The 21,503-nt window shown below is 50.8% G+C and overlaps 1 protein-coding gene across 4 annotated transcripts in view; it reads right to left on the bottom strand.

The window, feature by feature from the left end:
• Nucleotides 1-1,471: 1,471 nt before the first annotated feature.
• FHL3 (four and a half LIM domains 3) overlaps nucleotides 1,472-21,503 on the bottom strand; it is a 30,143-nt gene continuing 10,111 nt past the window's right edge. The window contains exons 1-6 of one of the 4 annotated variants that reach the window (XM_054086287.1): nucleotides 18,350-18,506; nucleotides 5,976-6,160; nucleotides 5,728-5,902; nucleotides 4,924-5,093; nucleotides 4,573-4,759; nucleotides 1,472-3,337 (exon numbers count right to left, since the gene is read on the bottom strand). In XM_054086287.1, coding sequence (XP_053942262.1) covers nucleotides 3,186-3,337; nucleotides 4,573-4,759; nucleotides 4,924-5,093; nucleotides 5,728-5,902; nucleotides 5,976-6,160; nucleotides 18,350-18,356 — 876 coding nt within the window. In that variant the 5' untranslated portion in view covers nucleotides 18,357-18,506 and the 3' untranslated portion in view covers nucleotides 1,472-3,185. Of the gene's footprint in view, nucleotides 3,338-4,572; nucleotides 4,760-4,923; nucleotides 5,094-5,727; nucleotides 5,903-5,975; nucleotides 6,161-18,349; nucleotides 18,507-21,503 lie in introns of those variants that run through there. The other 3 variants (XM_054086288.1, XM_054086291.1, XM_054086289.1) reach the window with 3 other exon arrangements.

Raw genomic sequence — 21,503 nt, 5'->3', positions numbered from 1 at the left:
GACCTGGCTTTGCCCATCGGGTGGCGAAGGCAGTCTTAGATCCCACGCTGAGCCAAGGCAGCTGCGGGCAGCGCAGGAAAGCTCAGCTTGGGTGCATTGGAATCATAAAATCATTTGGTTGGAAAAGACCTTTGAGATGATTAATTAATGCTGGGGGCTCTTCCTGCACCCCCAGCGCTGCCGCAGGCTCCCAACGAGACTCTCTGCTCCCAGCTCACCCCGTGCAGCAGCCCCAGCCCTGCCCTCCCCCTGCACTGCTCGCCTGGGCTTAATAATATTTTTCATGACTCTTTTAGACCGGGGCTTTGGGAGCCTCCGGGGAGGTTTGTGCATGACATCAGCCTCCCCCTCCCGTAAATCAGGCTTTGGGCCGCGCACAGCCATGACCCATTCATGACAAGGATAAAATCCAGATGTTCCAGCGCTACGTGCAGCTGGGTCATTTCCTTTTTTGGCTAAAAACGTGAGGCTCTTGAGGCTGACTGAAAGAGGAGCCCGGGGGCCCTTTTGTACAAAAACCGTTTGTGGTTAATCCCTGGAAACAGCGCTGCAGAAAACAAGGGTTTGCGGTGCTGCTGGAGGAGGACGAGCTCAGCTGGAAACCTCCCGGGCTTGGAGCTGCTCGCTCGCTCACCCTTTGAGGCCAAGCAGCAGCAAAACCAGAGCCTGGCGCAGGTCACGGGGCAACAAGAACAGCAACAAAAATCTTACTTTAAAACCCCGTTAGCTGCCAGAGCAGGAGCCTCGGAAGGAGCCAGGAACGTGGATGCAGAGAGCCAGAGCTGTGGTCCAAGGCTGTGCCTGCCGGAGCAGCACAAGCAGGAGCTGAAGGGGGGAACGGATCGGGGTGCCGGGGAGCCAACGATCCCAGAGGAAGTCGTGGCCGCTGTTAGTAAATGTAAAGGAATCTGTGGAAAATAGTTTCAGATGTTAGGGGAATAAATGGCTCCCTGGTTGATAAAAGTGAATAATGAGCGCACACCGCTTCGGGGAAAGCTGCCAGGAGACAACGGGAGACCACGGCAAACTCCCCACCAAAACCTCCTCCTGAGAGCCTATGTGTGCGGACAGGATGCAGGGGGAAGGAAGCTCATCCGCACAGACGGATACGATTTGGTATCGCAGCCATCCAGCCCAGCTATCACAGCAGGGCAACATCCCTGAGCTCGACCCGACAGCCAGCTCAGGGGCGCAGGACCAGCTCTGCCATCGGGAAAGGACAGTTGAAGCCCTTGTGCTGGTCCAGGGTGGTTCAAAATGTCCTATTTTGCACATTTAAGGCAAACACGGGGAACTGAAAAATGATGGCGATGCTTTAGGAACAGGGGATGCGATGGGCTGCCTCCAATTCGGGGCTGGGGGAAGAACAAGAGCTGCAGGGGTTGGGGTGAGAACAAGAGCTGTAACGCCGATTCCGACAGCCCTGTGCCTCTGCCGCTGTTTGAGAAACACAGGAGAGCAAGCATCACTGAAATGGTTTATTATATAAAGCTGTAGGAAATACACAGGAGGCTGAGGTTTCGGACACTTCCTTCTAGAGACTGCTCCAAGCTCCTCAGAATAGCAAACACACAAACTCTGATTTGCCTGCATCAAAGCTTTCAAAACAAAGGTTCAACAAGGGGCTGAATACAGAGTGAATAACATTCCAACATGCATAACATTTTCGGTTCCTAAGTGAAGCCGGGGAGGGGGGGGACTTGCCCCTTCCTCCTGCACTTGGTTACAAAATGACAGATATTCATAACAAAAAGAGTACAAAAGGGGGGAAAAAAAAACCCACAAGAAGGTGCTTTCAGAAAAGCAGGTGGGGGTCTAAGCAGGAAAGCAGAGGCAGCGTAAGCGTCCCAGCAAGACGGAAGCAAGAAGGTGGAGAGACAAGGCGGGCATGAGCATCCCACTGCAGAGGGGCGCAGGGCCAGCTCTGCCGTCACGAAAGGATGGTTCAAGCCCTTGTGCCAGTCCACGCTGGTTCAAAATGTCCTATTTTGCACAATTAGGGCAAACACAGGGAACCGTGAGATGCAAAAGCCCCTCCTTAGGGCAGCCCAGGTGCCAACTCGGCTTTGCTTTGCATCCCAACAAGGGATGAGCTGCCACTCTGCCTGCCAGGATGGGGTCACAGCCCTGGCAGAAACAGGTTGTGGGCACCTCAGCTGATCTTTGCAATCCTGCAGACGCTCCGCTCTGGTGCTCCCAGCAGCCTGCGGGCAGCCCTCCTCTCCCCCAGTTAACAGAAAGTCTCCAGTGCCTCCAGTGCCACTGGCAGAGAGGGACAGAATAAAGCTCTCGGTGTTCTCAGCCTTCAGCACGCCCTTCTCCATGGCTCTGCCAGGTGCATCTCCACAGGGACCACCAGTGGGCTGATACCCACCAGCTCCAGCTCAGAGGCAGCCGTAGGAGACCCCAGCACAGATGGACAGGAATGGGGCAGGGAGGTGGTGGGTGCAAAATGCCTCGTACCTGCAAGCGATTTGAGCTCCTCATCCATATCTGAGTAAGAGCACCTCCAAGGAGACGTGCAGAGGAAAAGGTCTGGCCCACAAACAGCGAGGTGGCTACAGGGATCCCACTTGGTAGGGGACACACTCTTCTCCTGGCCACACTCCAGCCTGGTGTCTCCAAGCCTCCCAAAACAGGGCAGAGAGTACCCTTCACACCTGCATCACCACAGGGCAGCCACGTGTACAGAAAGGCTGTGCTGCAAAGCCATCCGCTCCGCAGGCCAGGCCACACGGAGACCAGGAGCTGCCGCCTTGTATCACACAGAGCAAGGGAAACACAGGAGGAAAAGAGAAAAGTCAGCACAGTGCCAGGGGGAGGCAAACACACGCTGCCAGCGTGCAGACCCAGCAGCCCAGCGCTGAAGCTGCTGCCCCTTGCTCAGCCAGCGTCCTGGGCTCAGCTTGTGCCTGGTCAGACAGGAAGCAAAAGGAAAGAGTAAATAATGGGGGGATCTTGAAGCTCCTTTTTCAACTTTATTTAGCTTTGACTCTGCCCAGAGCCATAGCATAGCGTACTCTAGCCTTCAGGGAGGGGCACAGGAACCCCCAGAAGGCACCGCGGTTCGGAGTCAGCCCCCATCTCCTGCGCCTCGTGCCCTGCCCCTGAAATACTGCTGGGGTATCTGGCACAAAGACCCTGAAGAATGGAGAAAGCCCCTGCCCCACGGTGTCCTCAGAAGCTCATAGATCGCTGCTGCAGTCGCGGCACAGGATCTCATCGTTGTCAGGGATGAAGCCTTTCCCAACCAGTGAGGTGTTGCAGCGGGCGCAGTTAAAGCAATTATGATGCCAGTGACGGTCCTCAAAGGAGACGTATTTACCACCGCCAAAGCCTGCAGGAGGGACAGAGGGCACTGTGTTAGAACTCCTGAGGAAAGTGGGATGAGCTCCCCACACATAAAAGGTCCTGGTCTGTTCACCTCCACATGCAGCACTGCGCTGTGGTACCTAAACACCGCCCTCCCGGTATCGAATACATCTAAAACACAAATCTCCACTCTTGGGGTGAAAAGGACCAAAATGATTTCACACCAGATTTTGGAGCATTGAGATCCTTAGACCAGAACCATCATTTTCTCCCCAAAGAGGAGAAGGAAGCGGAGTTGCACCATCACAGCAAAGAAGGTGGGTGTCAGGAGCGCCCGGCAGCACTGCCTGGAGCAGCTCCTTCCAAGGACAGCACTAGTGAAATCCTGGGAAGAGCTCTCCTACCACCAGCTCAAGCCCATGCTCCTGCAGAGGCTCCACGGGCAGCTTCCTTCCTCTTGCCAACAGTGGTCAGACTCAGGGGCTCTGACCTCCTTCTCCCCAGGACTGCGACAAACTGATAAGGACCAGACGGGAAACGGGGTGCCCAGGAACTGCCCTGTCCTCAGCCAGAGTCATCTTCTGAGTCACCAGCTGATTCATGGCTTTGCTCGCCTTCCCAGCAGCAAGAGACGCAAGTTGCGAAGGGAAAGGTCAAAGCGAGGAGGAGAGGAAGGAGGGCAGACCCTCTCAGGGGTTTCTTCAGAAAAGGACCCCCTGTTTTCCCTGTCTTACGACAGGTCCAGACTCCCCTGCTGCAGTTGTTGCCCCAGCTACAGCTGCAATTCTCTGGCTTTCCCTGACTGTGTGCAATCTTTCCCCAGGATGTGGCAACCAGCCTCACACGAGGCAAGCTAGAGACACGAAGTCACGCTGTGAGGGGTTATTTTGAGAGCCTTTACCCCTTTACAGAAGGAATTCCTCCCCAAGGGACGCAGTTCACTGCTTTGAACGATGCAGATAAAGGGACACCAGCAGCCCTAGGACTACAGCGACAAAGAGATCCTCTCTCAAGGGGTTCCTCGGAAAGCAGCTGCAGTTGTTTCGGTGCCTGAAAGCACCTTGCGCTCCCCTGCACGTGTTCCCAGGAGGACTGACGCACCTGGAGACACCTGCACGGTGAGACACGTATGGATCGCACGGTCCTGGGTCACTCGAGAGAGCAGCTTCTCCCAGAGGAGTCCCCTTGTGTCTGGAATCAGGGCAGGTTGGCCATGCCTGCTCTGCAGAAGCACCCCGTAACCAGAGCTGTTCTGCTCACCTGTGATGGGCTTCGTGCAGGCGCTGCACTTCTTGGCGTAGAGGTTCCCGAAGCACTTGATGCAGTACGGGTTGTCATCCTGGGAGGTGAACTGCTGCCCAGCCAGGGGCGTCTTGCAGCCTGTGCAGACGAAACACTCCTTGTGCCACGGCTCATCCCGGTAAGTCACTCCTCCCTTGGTCAGGGTCTGCGGGGAGAGAGAGCGCACGTTGGTGACACACAGGCACGAGGAGATGGGCCACCAGGCAGGACCAGAGGTGCAGACACCTGAACCCTTCTCTGGTAGGGCCAGACAGGAGCGGGAAACACATCCCTGGACCAGAGAATGTGGGACTGTTGGGCCAGACATACCTTTTTGCAACGGGTGCAGCGAGGAGCGAACTTGCTCTCATAACAGGGGACACAGTAATAATCCTTCTTGTCTGGGATGAAGGATCGTGACCCGATGGGCTGCTGGCAGCTGCTGCATATGAAGCAATGCTCATGCCAGGTTTGTCCGTTGTACTCCAGCTTACGGGATCCTGCGGAGAAAGTCGTTCAGTGACAGGAGGGAGCAGCACAGGCACACACAGGAGATTGTGCAGGATAAATTGTGGCCCTACACACCCAGCTCCGTGCCTGCCCTCCTCATGGCAGCACAGGACTGCAGGGAGCTGGAGAGGGGAGGCCCCAGGCCCACCTCGAAGCCGCAAAGGTAAGGTTGTGGGAACGAACGTGCCGCCAGCACCGGCACACAGGCAGCGGCAGAGATGCCTGTTGTAACCTACATCTAACCATGGTGGCAGAACGGCCAAGCAAAGCCACTCCCTTGCCTCAGGCCCTCTCCAGAGACGCTCACACACCTCCAGTCATTCCTTCTCTTCTCATCAGCACACATCAGCAAATGCCCAGGAATATCTTTGTTATCTCCTCCCCAGCTCACTTCCCCATGACGAAGTGGAACACAGGGATAGGGCTCCTGTGGTGATTGCAGCTCAGGATCCTGCTGTCTCGGCAGACAAGTAAGGTGCCCGGTCCGCTCTATGCGGTGCCAGTGGGGCAGGAAAGCAGGAATTCAGCTCTCTCCCTTGCTGCCCTGGTGTTGGACCCTGCAGTTCTAGGTGACGCTGCTGGGACCGGGAACAAACTGCAGTGCTCAAGTCTGCCCGTTCCTACCTGGCATGACTGTCTTCTCGCAGGCAATGCATTTAGAGGAGAACTCGCTGCAGTAGCAGTCGTTGCACAGCAGCTCCTCTCCTTGGCAGGTAAACGGCTCGTCGGCCAGAGAACGGTCACAGCGGAAACAACGAAAGCAGTGCTCGTGGTAATGGCGATCCTCGTAGTACAGCTCCTGGAGAGGACAGCCAAGATGAGACCCATCGCACCAGGGAAGGGCCCTGCCCGGCTGCACATCCCATACTCACTCTGCAGTCGTGGCCAATCAGCTCCTTGCACTCATCACAGGTGTTGGCAAAGTGGGCATCGTAGCAGGGGATGCAGTAGGGGCCATTGTCCATCTGGATGTACTTGCGCCCATACAAGGACTCCTTGCAGTTGTCGCAGTCGAAGCACTCTGTCATGGTGCCAGCCTGAGGGCCTCCTTCCCCTGCTGAGAGACCAGCGAAACAATGGCTCAGGATCAGCTTACACTGCCTGGAACATCCCCGCACACTCCTGCCATCTCCAGACAACAAGAGCCACTGATCCCTACACTGAGCCACAAACACCCGCTATCCGGACACGATACCCGTACACACTTCCAAAAAAAAGCCAATGTACATTCAAGGATGAATTTTTCTTCAGGTTTATCCTCAAGTGCAACAGTTGAAGCACTCAGGCATCACTCAGAAACCTAGACACGTAAGCATGGAGGTGAATTTCTCACTGCTTGCCTCCTTGCTGGGAAGCAAAGTGTAAATGATGCCCAAAAGAGAGATGGTTTTGGCATGAAAAGTTTTGATCTGGCACTGAAAACAGGACCACGCACACACTGGGTGGGTGCACGCCTGCTGTCCCATCGGAGCACCAACCACCTCGAGGGACATCCATCTAGCAAGCAGCCCTCCGGAGCCCCGTGCTCAGCCACCAGCACAGCCCTGGCTCGATGGCAGGATTCCTCCTGACGGCCCCGCGAGCTGACGCTCTGCCAGCGTTTCAAATTCTGGAAGCTCTCCAGAACTTTAAAGCAGCTGCTCCACAGGGAAGCAGAAAGCAGGCACCCCACGCTGCGCCTGGCTACAAAGCCACATCCCAGCAAACCGTTTTGCACATGTTGCTCCAACTACAAACACTCTTCAGCGGTAAAGCGTTGGGGAGGGTGGGTTGTTTTACAAGCAGCAGAGGTGCTGGGGTTTTGCATTCAGATCAGACATCTCTTGTTGCCCCTTGTCTCCCTCTCAGACAAAAGGTTTGTGGAACTATTGCACTTTCTTTGGAGCACCAACTCCAGAAGAAGAGTATCCACCCTCTAGTTTAACCTGGTTATTCCCAAATATGGAGTTTTCCACTTGCAAAATCACTCCCTCCTTAAATACAGGTTGCTATCAAGTGTAGACAAGCCCATGGAATTACATCTGAGCAGTCAGCTGCAGAGCACCACACGCTGCAGTTTCTTCATGAACTCACCCACTTCAGAAAGAGTTATTATGGCTCAATCTACAATTTAGCACTTAATGGGGCAAGGAGCTCGCCGCCAGCCCCTGCGCCTGCCTCCTCTCCGGCTCCCAGCCGCACCGGCCGTCTCCCTTACGCCGGGAGGGCCTCCAGGGCAGGAGCTGATCCAGACAGCTCTGACTCAGGGCAACGAGCTCCCCAGGGCTATTCTTGGTCAAGCCACACAGCTCCCAGCTGTTGTCAAGCCTGGTATGTGCTGATAGGACTGCCGGTGAATAAATCTAGTGTTCCCACATGGCTACGTGACCAACAGAAGGGGAACAAAGTCCCTTTTCAGATGCTCTCCTCACCCAGTTGCTGCCGCGGCCATTGTCTGCTCCGCTGACCGCTCCGCACCCTCCGGTGCGGCGAGCTGGTGCGCGTGGCTGTGGCCGCAGCTCCACGGTGTGTCCCTGTGAGCAACAAGGGCTTAGGGCCACCACTCCAGAGCCCCAGATGTGTGGAACAAGGCAGGCTGGGCTGGGCTGGGCAATTCCCAGTCTGTTCCCAATGATGGGGCAAGCACTCGGAGTGGTTTCCACAGGGAAGCCAGATGGGTGCCAGGGCACAGAATTGGATCCGCTGCCCCAGCTCTGTCCCGCTTTGGGGCACCCTGAGAGCTCCCCCAGGCAGGCAGCAGCTCCTGTACCCCCAACACATCGCACGGCCACTTCTCACCCACCTCCTCCTCCTCTACTACCCACCTGCCTTCACTCCCTGAAGCCACCCGGGACCTTTCTCTTCGGCACAGAATGAAAATGAAAATCAAATTAATAACCTTCCTCCTCCTCCCAGTTCTGTTATGAAGGGAACTTTCCAAGGTGTGTCTGTAATTAAAGGGCTTCTAATGAGCACTCCTAGCCTGGGAGCCGCTGGAGAAGGGAGCTGCCATGTTTGCTCAATGGGCTGTGCTTTTTTCCCCGGGGTCCTGTAATCCGGGGTCAGAGGACAGCAGAAAACACGAGGAAAAAACAACTGGGATGGAGAAATCTTGGCATTTACTGGTGGCACGGAGTCGGTCTCCAGCGCACTGCTGTGCCCAACCTGGACACGGTCCCTCCATGAGCCCCAGTCCACACTCTCAAACCAAAGGACAGCAGTGGCAGGAGGTGGACAGGGTAAATTTAAGCTGAAAGAGAGGAGATTTAGGCGAGATTTTAGGGAGAAATGTTTTCCAGTGAGGGTGGGGAGGCCCTGGAACAGGTTGCCCAGAGCAGTGGTGGCTGCTCCATCCCTGGAGGGGTTCAAGGCCAGGTTGGATGGGGCTTGGAGCAACCTGATCCAGTGGAAGGTGTCCCTTTCCTCTGCTTGGAGCAGTTCCCATCCAGGCTGGCAGATGCACAGGCTGCCAGCAGAGCAAGTCCCAGGAGCATCACATGGCTGAGACTGCTTTGAGTGTATGGGATCAGACTCCGCGCTGCTTTTTCCACGGAAAAAAAGGAACAGGCCAGGGAAGTTTGCTCAGGGTTATTTGTATTAGATAAGCTGTTTGCTCTCTTTGTTCTGGGCTAGCATGCAGTGCCGGGCAGGGCTGTCAGAGCCCTACGGAACGCCAAAGCAAACTCTGCATCTTCGCCCCTGAGGATATGGTGCTGCCGGGAGATCAAATTCATGGAGAAGAAAAAGGTGGGACGAAAGGAAAAAAGAGGAAAAGAAACAGTACAAAAGGCCGCAATTCTTACTGTGATTGTAATGAGGAACCTGGAAATTGTCTCCATTCATAAACACAACGAGTTGGAGTTTTAAAATGCATTAAAAACCCTTTTGATTGAGGCTCAGATTTAGAAGGCACAAGACAGGCAGTCACCTAATTAGCACGCACTCACGCTGCTGTCTGCACCACCCTGTAAGCATTAGCTGATGTAAGAAATGCCTTCAAACACCAAGGAGTCACCCTAAAATGATGGGATTTAAGCTGCAAAGAGAGGGCTCGCTCACCCATTCCCAGACGGCTGCGGTCCCTGTGGGACAACGCCTGCTGGAGCAGGTTCCTCGCACACGGGACGATGGAACGGGCTGTGGGGCATTCCCTCAGCTGTCTCGCTGGCTGGCTGAGGGCAAAAATAAACAAGAGAGATGCGCCTGCCAGCTGCCTGTCCTTTCCCTGACAGGGACGGTTGCACTCACGGAGAAAAGGAAGCTCAGTTCCTCCCAGGTTCTACACAACAAACAGCTTTGGGAACAAGAGCTCGTCTCACAAACAACATTTAAAGTGCCTCAGGATGCAAATCCGATCGGTCTGGAACAGAGCTGAGAATAGCTTCACGTATGAGAAAGGTCAGCAATTTGTCAAGGACGCCCAGCGGAGTCCACTTTCTAATTAGAGCGTACCGTGCACCTAACACCACCCTAGTGTCATTGTCCACAGCAACGCAGCCAACGGCTTAGCAACAGCCCCAGGAGACCACGACATTAATTTTAGTGTCTGAAAACTTGGGACTGTTGTGCAAAGGAGGCAGGACAGGCTCTCCAGGGCCAGGCTTTCTGCTAAACACAATCACTTAAGAGTTTATCTATCCTTTTGAGACGATTCCTGCTGCAATGAACTACTCCGGCGAGAGGTCTCATGTACACAGTGAACCTATAACGCCGTGTAACTTCACACCAGTTTGTTGTCAGGTCACAACCAGCTGTTCCACAAAGCCATCCTAGAGCAACCCATAAGGCTATTCCTAGGGAAACACTTAATCCTTCCAGGATACAGGAATAGACCTGCCTTTGACTGTCAGGTTCCTGCTTATTCCCATCGTCCCTGGGCTGCTCCGAGCACCGCTCGTGCAGTTGCAATTCACACCTAAACAGACACGCAGAAGAGAAAGCACAACCTCGCCGGAACAGGCAAGCATTCCCCATGTAAGGATGAAAACAGCCAGGGACAAGGCTTTGGAAGACACTCTTCAACACACTCCAAGGTCAGAAGAGGAGAAGCACACTTTTTATTACTGTTGGCTTTCCAGAACCATTATGGGTCCTGGACTCAGTGTGAAATTGTTTCTGCCTGCCTCCGACCCTAAAAGGGAAACCATCTGCTTGCTCTGCGGGGCAGCTCCAGCCCCTCCGTTAAGCTGGGAACGTTTGCAGTCTGTGTTTCCTGATGTTGCTTCTGTGGAAGGGCTCTGTGCAGCCCAGAGCGGGGCTGGCAGGGGCGCTGCGTTGGTTTTTCATCACTCTGCTGACTCTGTACCCTCTTGCTCTGCTCCCAAATCCACGAGCGTGGCTCTAGACCTGGCATAGTGGGAACAAAACCCCCCAAATCTGCTGTTAAAATAGATCCTGCTTTTGGGCGAGAGGCTGGAGGCAGCTTGCCAGCAGGGTGCCAAGAGTTTTGGGAGGGTAACCCTCCCAATCTGAGCCAGATTCAGCCTGCACAGAGCACCCTCAGGAGCAGTGTTGCATCAAGCCTTCACCCGCTTGCTCAGAGCACCACTGAGTCACTTCCTGCCCTCAAATCTCACCTCCGAGCTGCCTTTCAGCCTGAGCCTCCCCATGGACAGCTGGGAAATCTAAAAGTATGAAGGGTTACTCTGAGGGGGTCTCGCACAACGAGAAGCAGAGTCCTTGCAAGGACCACCAGCGCAGCCACAGACCTCACCTGGCAGCTCCCCCATCACCAGCACAACAGGATGATGCTACAGGTCATTTTTCCAACACGTAGGGAAGATTTGGTTCCAGCAGCTCGCCTCGGAGGAGGAGGAGGCAAGAGAGAAATGAATCAGCTGGGTGTAAGGCAACACAGCCCCACTTGCAGCACCGTGTTGCTGCGCTTCGCATGTGCGTACACCAAGCTCTGCTGAGCGAGCTGCACCGCAATCGTCTCCCCAAGCACGGGCAGAGCGACGTTCTGCCCAGAGCAGTCGTGGGCTGCTCCTAGATCTGCAATGCATTGAACGAAATGGCTGGCACAGTTGTGAGGAAACACCCTGTATTTTAAGCGAAATAAGTGCTGTCAGAATCATCCTCAGTTCAGCAAAGCAGCAGCTTCGAACGCGCACAGCTTTGCGAGGGAGAAGTAGCCGAAACTGCTAAAGCACGTGACAATTCACAAGGTCCAGCTAAATTGCTGCAGGATTTTTATACGGTCTTAGAATGGCAAATTGAAGGTTTCCTAAAGTTCAGTAGAGATCTCCGAGGTGCCCTCCCTCCAGAGTGCAAAACCACACCAGATGGACTCCTTCCAACAGCTCTACGTAGAGATAAAGATAAGCCCTAAAAACACAAATATCCCACAAATGTCTGATTTTACCTTTAAACCAAGAAGATCTCCCCTGATGTTATCCCACAGCCTGTCCAGAGGAGCCCTGCCAGATGCACCGCGCTGTTTGCACAGCACGCTGGGTCCAAGGTGAACAACAGCAAACCTCACCTGAGGTCCCAGCGGTGCAGAGAGAGGTGCAGGTACGCCAAAGCTGAGCAGCACAGAGCCTGCACAGAGCGAAAGGGTTCCGGGAGAGCACATAGGGAGCCCAGTCCTTCACAAAAGCAGCTTCCCGCAGAGAGGAGAGGCTGAAAAGTGAGGCTACAAGTGCAGTGAAGGCACTCAAGATCTAATAGAGACAAAACCCGACTCTGGTAAGGGCAGTAAAAGGTGTCCTTTGCCTTGAAGAACAGGCTGACACACCGGATGAGAGACAGGAAGCATCTTTATCACTTTATACGCTAGTGACATGGTACAATACGTATGCTAATATTTACTTTCTATATGCTGTTGTTCTTTCATGTGCTTACAGACTCGCCAAGGACACGACTGGCTCTGCAATAAATCCCGACATCCCCAGGCTGCAAGCTGTTGTTCCTCTGGATTAGGGATATGAGGCTGTCAGGAGGAAGTTCTGGGCTCTAAGGAACTCCAAAACTTTGCCCTGGTTTCAAATCACTAATCAGTTCAGAGATCTTTTCTCCTCTAGCACCAAATTCCTCATTCTTTCTCTTAAGACAAGGAAACATAAACCAAAAGTTTTCCTGTGTGAAAGGAAAACCTGCTGGTAATAAGTCAGGCTCTCAAAAGGCAGAATCCTCATGAGATAGTGGGATAATCTCGAGATAATAAGACAAAGCTCTGAGTCTGTGCACCCTGAGACTTTTGACCCTTCTCTGCTGTGTAAAGAATCTTCTTTTAATGAGGCTGCAGTTGCATGAGAATCCAATTTTCCATGTTACAGTGGAAAACCAGGAGGGTTTGCCCATCTGAGATAACTGCTGGTCACCAAGACCTCGCTTTACATTTGGTTTTCAGCTACTGCTGTTCCTTTCCTCCCCACATCCTTCCTACTCGAGCAGGTCCCCCCGAATCCTGCTGTGAGGTGAAGGCGCCACGTGGTAAGCATGAAGATACCTGGTTTGGAAGAAGAGAAACAGGAATTCCTCTTCTTCACCGTGTCCACCCACCTTCCAAAACCCAAGAGAGGGACAGCAGAGTGCAGGCTGACATCAGACAGTTCAGCTCTTGCTCAAGTCTTATTTTCTATAGAGAAAGTTAATTCTACCAGGGTCAGAGAAAGAAGATTAGGAGTCCCTACTATGCAAAATTCTGCCCTAGAAGAAAGGAGGGAATGAGTTAAAAAAATTATTATTAATTGCCCATGAGAGTTAATTAACTATTTCACGTTCTGAACAAAATCTTCCTCCTTCAGAGGGCAGCTGGGACCCAGAGCAGAGCCACGGGCAGCAGAGATGTTGGGACACACTCAGAACAAGCAGCCCGTGTCATTGTGCTGACATGAAAATGGAACGTTTGCGCAAGAGAGCAGCTGTTAATCTTATTCAAAATGTATACGAAGTAAGCAAATTCTGCACACTCAACAGGAAATCAGGAATTGAAACCATTTGGGCAGTTTGGACCTGTCACGATTCAAACAGACGACTCGACTGAAGAGGAAGTCCAAGAGCAGAGGAGCATGATATGAACTTCTCGCAGCCAAATGAACATGAACATCAAATGATATGAACATCAGAAACTTCTCGCAGCCAAATGAAATCCCTTTTACCAGATGGTTAAGAAGGCTGCAGCTTAAAAATGGGCCAGAAGAGATTCTGGCTGGTGTTTGAGAGGTTTGGGAGAAGAGAGACAAGCTTGTATCACATCGTACATCGCAGGTGCCTTCCCTGCAACACCGACCGCCGGAGCCAGCAGGAGCCTGTGCCAACCCCGGCTGCTGCCGAAGCCCGTAACGGGTGGCAGGGCAGCAGCTGTGGACATGGCCAGGGTGACCATAATAGGAAGAAAGACACTGGAGCCAAGTTTCAGGCAGTGTCACACTGAGCACAGGAGCTTTGGTGGGATTGGAGAAGCGGGAGTCGCAGTCCAGGGAAACGGCTGTGCGTATTAGTTCTTAAAAAGGAGCAAGGAAGAAGCTTTGTGAACTCTTGCTCCCTTCAACTCTGAAGCACATTAGTCATCCCATTTAAGAGAGAAGGATCTGCTCCCATTCAATTATGGTAACAGTGATACCAAAAACATTGGAGAGCACATAATCCTCAGGTTCTCCTTGGCCATGACAGCCAATGGGCACAGCATCAGCTCAGCACCAGCCCTTCCAGTGCCATCGCCAAGAGGCTGCCAGTGCTGGACCACACCATCAGTTCACACTGCAGCCACCAACACGGGAACACATATGATTCCCATTTGCTTGCGGTGTCTCGGCCTCAACAGCCCTGGCAAAAATGCCATCACCTAGTAGGTGTTGGACAAATCACATCGAGAGAGTCTGCCAATGTCAAATCCACAAATTCCTTTAGATTTCCTCTTTCAACTAGAAAACTGGGCAAAAATGAGGACCTTGTTGCTTGTGCAGAGCTGAAAAGACCTTTCAGAAGTAATGAGCAGACTAACCATCATCCTACTGGCAACCAACAGTAATGCAAAACACCAAACAAACCCTGAAGATAGTCATCAACCATATAAAACAAATTAATTGGTAGCATCTGGCCTCCAGGCCCTGGGTTTCACACCAGGTTTAGGCAGAAGCCGATCTGGACAGTGAAATGCCTGTTGCTTAGAAGTGCTATAACTTATTTCCGAATCTTCTTTTTCCATGTCCTTATGAAGTGACCGACAAGAAAAGGTTGAGGGAAGGCATCATGACTGGATGAAGTTTCACCAAGAAAGTCACAAAGAGAGAATATATAAATGTATATGAGGCTACACCTTGGTGCATACAGCCCTTCAGTGCTCCCTGCCTGTTGTAGCATCTGTTGTCATAGAATAATATCAGTTTGGGTTGGAAGGGACCTTAAAGCCCATTCAGTTCCACCCCTCTGCCATAGGCAGAGACACCTCCCACTGGATCAGGGACTCCAAGCCCCATCCAACCTGGCCTGGAACCCCTCCAGGGATGGGGCAGCCACAGCTTCCCTGGGCAACCTGGGCCAGTGTCTCACCACTCTCATGGTGAAAAAATTCCTCCTTATGTCCAGTCTAAATCTGCCCCTCTCCAGTTTATACCCATTCCCCCTCATCCTATCCCCACAAGCCTTTGTGAACAGCCCCTCTCCAGCTTTCCTGGAGCCCCTTCAGGTACTGGAAGGTCACTCCAAGGTCTCCTGGGAGCCTTCTCTTCTCCAGGCTGAACAACCCCAACTCTCTCAGCCTGTCCTCATATGGAAGCTGCTCCAGCCCTTGGATCATCTTTGTAGCCTCCTCTGCACCCATTCCAACAGCTCCATCTCCTTCTTTATTGAGGATTCCAGAACTGGACACAATCCTCCAGATGAGGTCTCCCCAGAGAGGAGCAGAGGGGCAGAATCCCCTCCCTCCCTGCTGCCCACACTGCTTTGGATGCAGCGCAGGACACGGTTGGTTTCTGAGCTGTGAGTGCGCGTTGCTGTCTCATCTCAAGCTTCTCAAAAGCTCAAGCTTTTCTTGCTCCGTGCTCTACAGCCCTGGAACACCAGACACCACTGCAACCACAGCCTTGCAGGAGGAGCGGGGCCCCTCCGTGAAGTCAGCATTCTCCAGAAACAAAACCAAACGGGAAAACGCATCCATGCCCCAAACTCAAACAGCAGAGCTCCTTTGCACAGCACCTCGGATGTCCTAAACCTTCCAAATGCAGAAACCCAGCGAGATCTTTATAATGCCCGGGCTATTATAGAAAGAAAAAAAGGGAGTCCTGAAGAATAAGGATGTTGTGAGGATTATAACCTAGTAATGAAAGTTTAATTTTGGACTGGATTGCTTTATGCCCCTGTAACGCAGCAGAGCTGGCCCTGAGCCACATAAATGCCCAACGGCTTCTCCAGCGGCACAAACCCAGCAATAATAGTTCAAAATCCCTTTGCCCCATGAAATAAAGGTCGCAGCCAGTACACCAGAACTCAAACATGAAAGCATGACAGGAAATGACTAACTGCACGCTGGGGCCAATTCACCTTCATCTGAGATCTGCTCAGCACACAAGAATCTTGCAATTCAAACAGACAGCTCAGCTGATAGGCAGAAAAAACAACTTGACTGCTCTAGTTCTCGTTCTTGGGGTCTGCGCCTCTCAGTGCAGTTATCACCGCGAAATAAAGGAATTCCGCTCTATTTCCCTGAAGTTCTCTCACAATTTGAGCCTTCTGCTGTAATGCTCACTTTTTTTTTTTTTACCTTAAAGGCAGCTGGTTTTTAAATCAAAGATGAAGCCTCATTTCTGAGGTGATATATAATTTAAGTTAGTGTTTACAAGGCTTTTTGTAGTTCCGGAATAAAAGGTACTTATGAGATTATGCCTCTATTTTGCACATAAAGGCAATAATCAAGGAGCTGCTTCAAGCTTGCTTTGGAACAAGGATGCCCGTGAGCTTGTGGTTAGGCTGCTGGGGACAGACACAGCCACAGTGCACACATCAGACACCAAACCTGCGTGATCTGAGCCCAATCCCTTGTTAATTCTCTTCTCCAAAAAGCCTTGCAGCTCTTTTAGTGACCAAGGCTCGACTCAACCTCTGGCTTCTTAAATAAACAAAGCGACTTTGACTTACAGTAGCAGGAAAAGACGCACAACTCGACATGTTTTATTTAATGCATGCCTATTACTTAAAGGGCAAAGTGAATATTTTCACCAAATTTGGTCAAAATATTCCCTTTTTCCGAGCTGATTCTTTGTCTCCTACACATGAGCATCTGTAGTTGGTTTCTTGCGTAGAAGCAGACCGAGAAAGGTAACCTGTGTTGTAGCCCTGGCAGTTTTGTGCCCTTTGGGGCTCTCCACCTGCTTGCAAGGTGAGCAGAGTGAAGAGAACGGTGACAGGGACACAAGCTCGTGCCCAGCAGCTGCTCTCCTACCACCCCTCTCCACCTGCGCTGGTGATTTCCATGAGGAGCAAGGAAAACTCTACGTCCAAAGACCTTTTTCCAGCTGCTGGTGTCCCTTGCAAGTAAAAGTAATTACAGCCCTGTAGCCCGCACCATGTGAGCAGCTTCTAAATCTGGGGAAGGACTGAATCCTGGCAAAGACAAACTGTCTCAGGTTACCATCCCGAGAACTGCTTGCCTGTGGTCCGAAACAAAACTACGATCTTTGTTGCCTGGGAGATGCTGAATGCACCAGCTGCAAAAGGGAGCGCTCGGCAAGGGCAGCACAGCTGAACCCCGAGAGCACAAGAAAGCACAGAATGGGATGGACAGAATGAGGAAGACCACCTCTGCTTTCGGCCACTGCCTTGCTAACGTAGAAGTGAACAATTTTCCATCTTCTACGGCTGATGATTTCTCTGCTAGATGATCTGGTCATCAGGTCATTTACTTTTATCAGACAGAGGCTACCTTCAAATCAGCCTCCTTGTAAAAGCATTTCTCACCGGCACCTTTAAAAACTACTCTTAAATCTTACAGATTTTAAATAACAGAAGTCATCAGCTGTGATTGTCACATATTTTTACATAAAATCTCTAAGAAATAATTCCTCGCAAGCACTAAAAAGATATTTAGAAACATAGAATAGTTTAGGTTGGAAGGGACTTTAAAGATCATCCAGTTCCAACCTCTCTGCCATGGGCAGGGACACCTCCCACTGGCTCAGGGGCTCCAAGCCCCATCCAACCTGGCCTTGAACACCTCCAGGGATGGGGCAGCCACAACTGTCCTGGACAACCTGTCCCAGGGCCTCCCCACTCTCATGGTAGAGAAATTCTTCCTTATATCAAGCCTAAATCTGCCCCTCTCCGGTTTATACCCATTCCCCCTCGTCCCATCCCCACAAGCCTTTGCGAACAGCCCCTCTCCAGCTTTCCTGGAGCCCCTTTCAGGTACTGGAAGGTCACTATAAGATCTCCTCGGATCATTCTCTTCTCCAGGCATTTATAAGATGCCACGTTGTTGTTCCTGCTGTCCTCTACTGCCATCCTTGAAGACAAAGAGTCTTTGGTGGAACTTAAGACAGGGAAAACAGCTGCCACATGCAGCAGACTAAGTGGAAACAGCTATTTTAAGGGGCACAAATGTTCACAAAGTTTATGAATGCCTTTTTATCACTGAGTTTCCAACATCCACAGCCCTGCCCGTCTCTGAACCAGTGCTCCTGCTTCTCACCTTGGCAGCGCTTCTATCTGAGCAACGCGGAGCACCACTGCCGGCACAGCAAAGCGCACGTGCTGGCTGTGCCTAAAAACTCATTAGGAGAGGAAAACTGTTCCTTTGCAGGAAAAAAAAAACCCACATGAAGAGAAAAGAAGTAACAATTATTACAGAGCTGCTGATCCAGGGCTGCAGTGCATTTACAGAATCTCATTCCCTCGTTTGAGTCTGAGATCCACAAAGGAACGGGTTTGCCACGGATTAAAAAGGAACCCATCAGATGGAATTTTAACTAACGGAGGCTCCTCTTGCAACAACATCCATGTAAAGACTGAGAAGAGCTGATGTTTCAGCCCCTGAAGCAGTGGATAATGAAGCAATGCCCCATTTCTTTGCTGCAGAGAAGATGCTCCACACGCTTTCACCGATGGAAGCAACTGGAGCTACTCTCCGATCTGACCGGAAGACTTTCCAAAGCTGTTTGCATGCTCGGGCTGGGTAGGGATCGTTGGCTTCACTGCAACAAGGCACCAACCATGCCCTAACAGCCCTCTCTGCTCTCCTAACTGACCAAATCCGCTCTACTCACCACCTATGTCTCCTGAACTGGTAAATCCCTAGAAACAATAACTCAGACCAGTTATCCGTTACCTTGCATTGCTGAAGGCGATGGGCCAGCGTCAAACCACCAGGCTGAAGGGCGGCAGTGCCGTGCCACGCAGGACGCGGGGGAGTCTCCCAAAAGTCTCGCACCACAGCCAGCCAGAAGCAGGAGCGACCAGCCCGAGACTCCTAGCAAAGCGCCCCAGTGCTCGCCCAGAAACAAAAGCAGTCACATCATAAACCAGAGGGTGACATCAGCACAGGGATTGCATTTCCTACTGAGGTTCAAATGTCATTACTTGTGACTGGAAATTGGATACTTACTCTAAGTTTTCGGAGACATAAGAATTCCGATTCTAATTTTGTGTAGATAGATTTCACTTCCAAATGCTTTCTATGTCTCAACGGCACGAGGACAGAAGTAAAAGAACAAGCAAAACTCCTAACAGAAAGTGAAAAGCTAATTAACATCATTTTTAGCCTGACTTAACAACTGCTAACGAGGTGGGCAGCAGAACTCCCTGATTTCCACTTGAAATGGTCAGTGGATCATCAGAACGATCTGCGTGGAGCCCAGTTACTCAAGATCTCTGGATCGCCCTCTTCCAACTCTTCCTGAAATTCTGCTCTGTGTCTTTCTCTAAACCCCGTACTCAAAGCTATCGAGGATCTAAAGCACTCACTTCACCATTCCCCGGCCGAGTGACTGTTCTGTAGAGCACGAAGCGTGCCGCAGCCTGTGCACATGGCCCAACACCTTCACCAACCTGAAGTGCGTTGGTGATTTTCCACACACGGCTCTTTAGGCTCTCCAAAAGCAACACATCCAAGACCTCTACACAAGCCCAGTGGGCCAGATTTAATCTTCCTGTGAGTTACACGATGCTCGCACAGGGTTGAGAAATACCAGAAATAAAACTCCTCTTGGCCGAGTTACACACACAGACCGCGTACTTTTTGCATTAACGACTCTTTCGCCGATACCATTATTTCTCTACATATTCCAGACCCCTCCAAGTCAGGCATTGTGGTAATTGGCTTGATACGAAGTGTTCACTGAGCTAAAGGCAGCCACCGAAATGCCTTAAAATTTAAACTCTGACCTTCCTATTTGAACATTTCCATGCGCTGAGGAAAGAGGCAGGTAAGAATAACTAATCCTCTCTCAGGAACACAAATTAAAGAAGAATTTCTCTACTTGGAAAGCCGTTTAGCTCCCTGACTCCCTACTGCAAACAACACAAATATATACGATGATCCAGTTCAAGATCAAACTGCAAGAGCTCAGCTTCCACAGATCTGACACCCTGTACCTCTCATAGGATTGTTGCTTCCTCAATTTCCTAACAGCTGTCACCAGCAAAAACATTATTTACCCTTATAATACCTGCAGGGGAGGGAGTTATTTTATCTCTCTCCTGGGATTTGCACCTCGGAGGGTTTTGGCACAGGGTAAGCCTGGTAGAACTAAAAATGGAACCAAGATCCAAGTCCCCATCAATCTCTCTTCTCCTTCTGAGATGCTGCACATATCCCTGCCAGCCTGGAAACTGTGACACCCGCTAATGCACGTTATCCAAAAAGATTCCACAAGCTGAACTCTTCGTGAGAAGCAGAGGGGAAAAAGGAAGAACGAGGTGGACGACAAGGACATGATCTTTGAGGTCTTTTTCCACCCAAACTGCTCCATGAGAGAAAGACACAGCACCGTGCGGTTCCAAAGTACAGTTAATCCACACTCTAGATCTTTCAATAAAGTAACGCCATGCCTTTGTTGGTCACTCCTTCTATTTAAACCTTGGGCTTTATAAGTGAGCACACAGAGCTGGACGAAGGTACTGCAGCGGTGCAGAAGAAGCCGGGCACCACTTCAAATGGCGTTAGCTCTTAAGGATGGAAAACGCCACGTTTTCCTTAAATGAGGGCAATGGAATTCCACAGTAAGGTCAAAAGCCTGACAGAAGTCAGCAGTTTAAGCCAGTACACAAGATCATGACACCGACAAAAGCAGTCCTCGTGCTCAGAGGCAGCTCAGGGTCCACAGTTTTGGTTCCTGTTCTTTCTCTACCATCTTCCCATAGTTTAGTGGCAGACAGGAATGGTTGGACTCGATGATCCAAGAGGTCTTTTCCAATCTGATGATTCTACGATTCCCATCCCAAACACGATCCTGGGCTCTGCCTGAAACAGCCAGGATCATTTTTTTTTCAGTTTAGGAAATTCCCATTACCGAAACCCACTCTGATATTTGAAGAAGTTCAGAGAAGACGCTGAGAAGTCACTCTTCTCTCTGATATTTGAAGTTCAGAGAAGATGCTGAGAAGTCACTCTTCTCTCCAGATAACAAGATCATAACTGTATTAATTGATAAGTTTCTAAGGGGACACTTGAAATCTCGGTAAACAAATTGAAAATATCAAGGCCATATTTACATTCCGGGGTAATAATTAAATATTTAATATCGTGTGGTTCCAGTATTCTAAGTTTTTCGATGCACTAAAATACTTAGTCATGTATAGACCATCTGTAGCAGCTGGAAGACATTTGTTTGGCCTGCTAAGATTCATTAGTTTAAATATATATAAATAAAGCGTTCTTTTTCTTTCCAAAAAGCTAACAGTGCTGCGTTCAGCTCTGTTAGGGCGCTTGGTGAGTAACGCTTATACAACGTTCTCAGCAGGAGGTACCAGAGGCCACAGTTTCACAAACGCAGACAAATATATCTTCACTAAAACAAGTCTTGTATTCAGGTTAACGCTCTTCTGTACTAACTCAGGTCATTATTCACAGCAATATGAAAAGCAGCTTGCAAACAGAAGAAAATTAATAAAAATAGGGATAGAACTTTTTCCTGTGCTCCCAAATCTACTTTTAAAAATCGCTGATGAAAAGAAATTTCTCTTCAGAACTGTGATTAAGATACCTGAGCTAAAAAACCATAAGCCTCCAAGCATGCCTTTTCTCTCCAAGAAGTTCCTGCCTCACCTTAACACAGCTTTTTGAAAACCAAGTAAACAAGAAGCACAGCTGAGATTGTAAAAAGAGTTGAATTTGGCTCAGGATCCCCAGGAATCGCTTTTCTGGCCAACAGTTTGCAAAGGGTTATTTATTGGCTGGCTGGTTTTCTTTTTGCTGGAAGATGCTGAGGTTTTAGTGAAGTTTCTGCAGACTATGCAAGAGCATTTGCACCGCTAACGAGTTA

Source organism: Cuculus canorus, chromosome 22 (genome assembly GCF_017976375.1).
Source record: "Cuculus canorus isolate bCucCan1 chromosome 22, bCucCan1.pri, whole genome shotgun sequence".
In the NCBI taxonomy this organism is placed as follows: domain Eukaryota; kingdom Metazoa; phylum Chordata; class Aves; order Cuculiformes; family Cuculidae; genus Cuculus; species Cuculus canorus.
The sequence above is the reverse complement of the archived record's forward strand: the minus strand, read 5'-3'. Positions and strand labels throughout refer to the sequence as shown.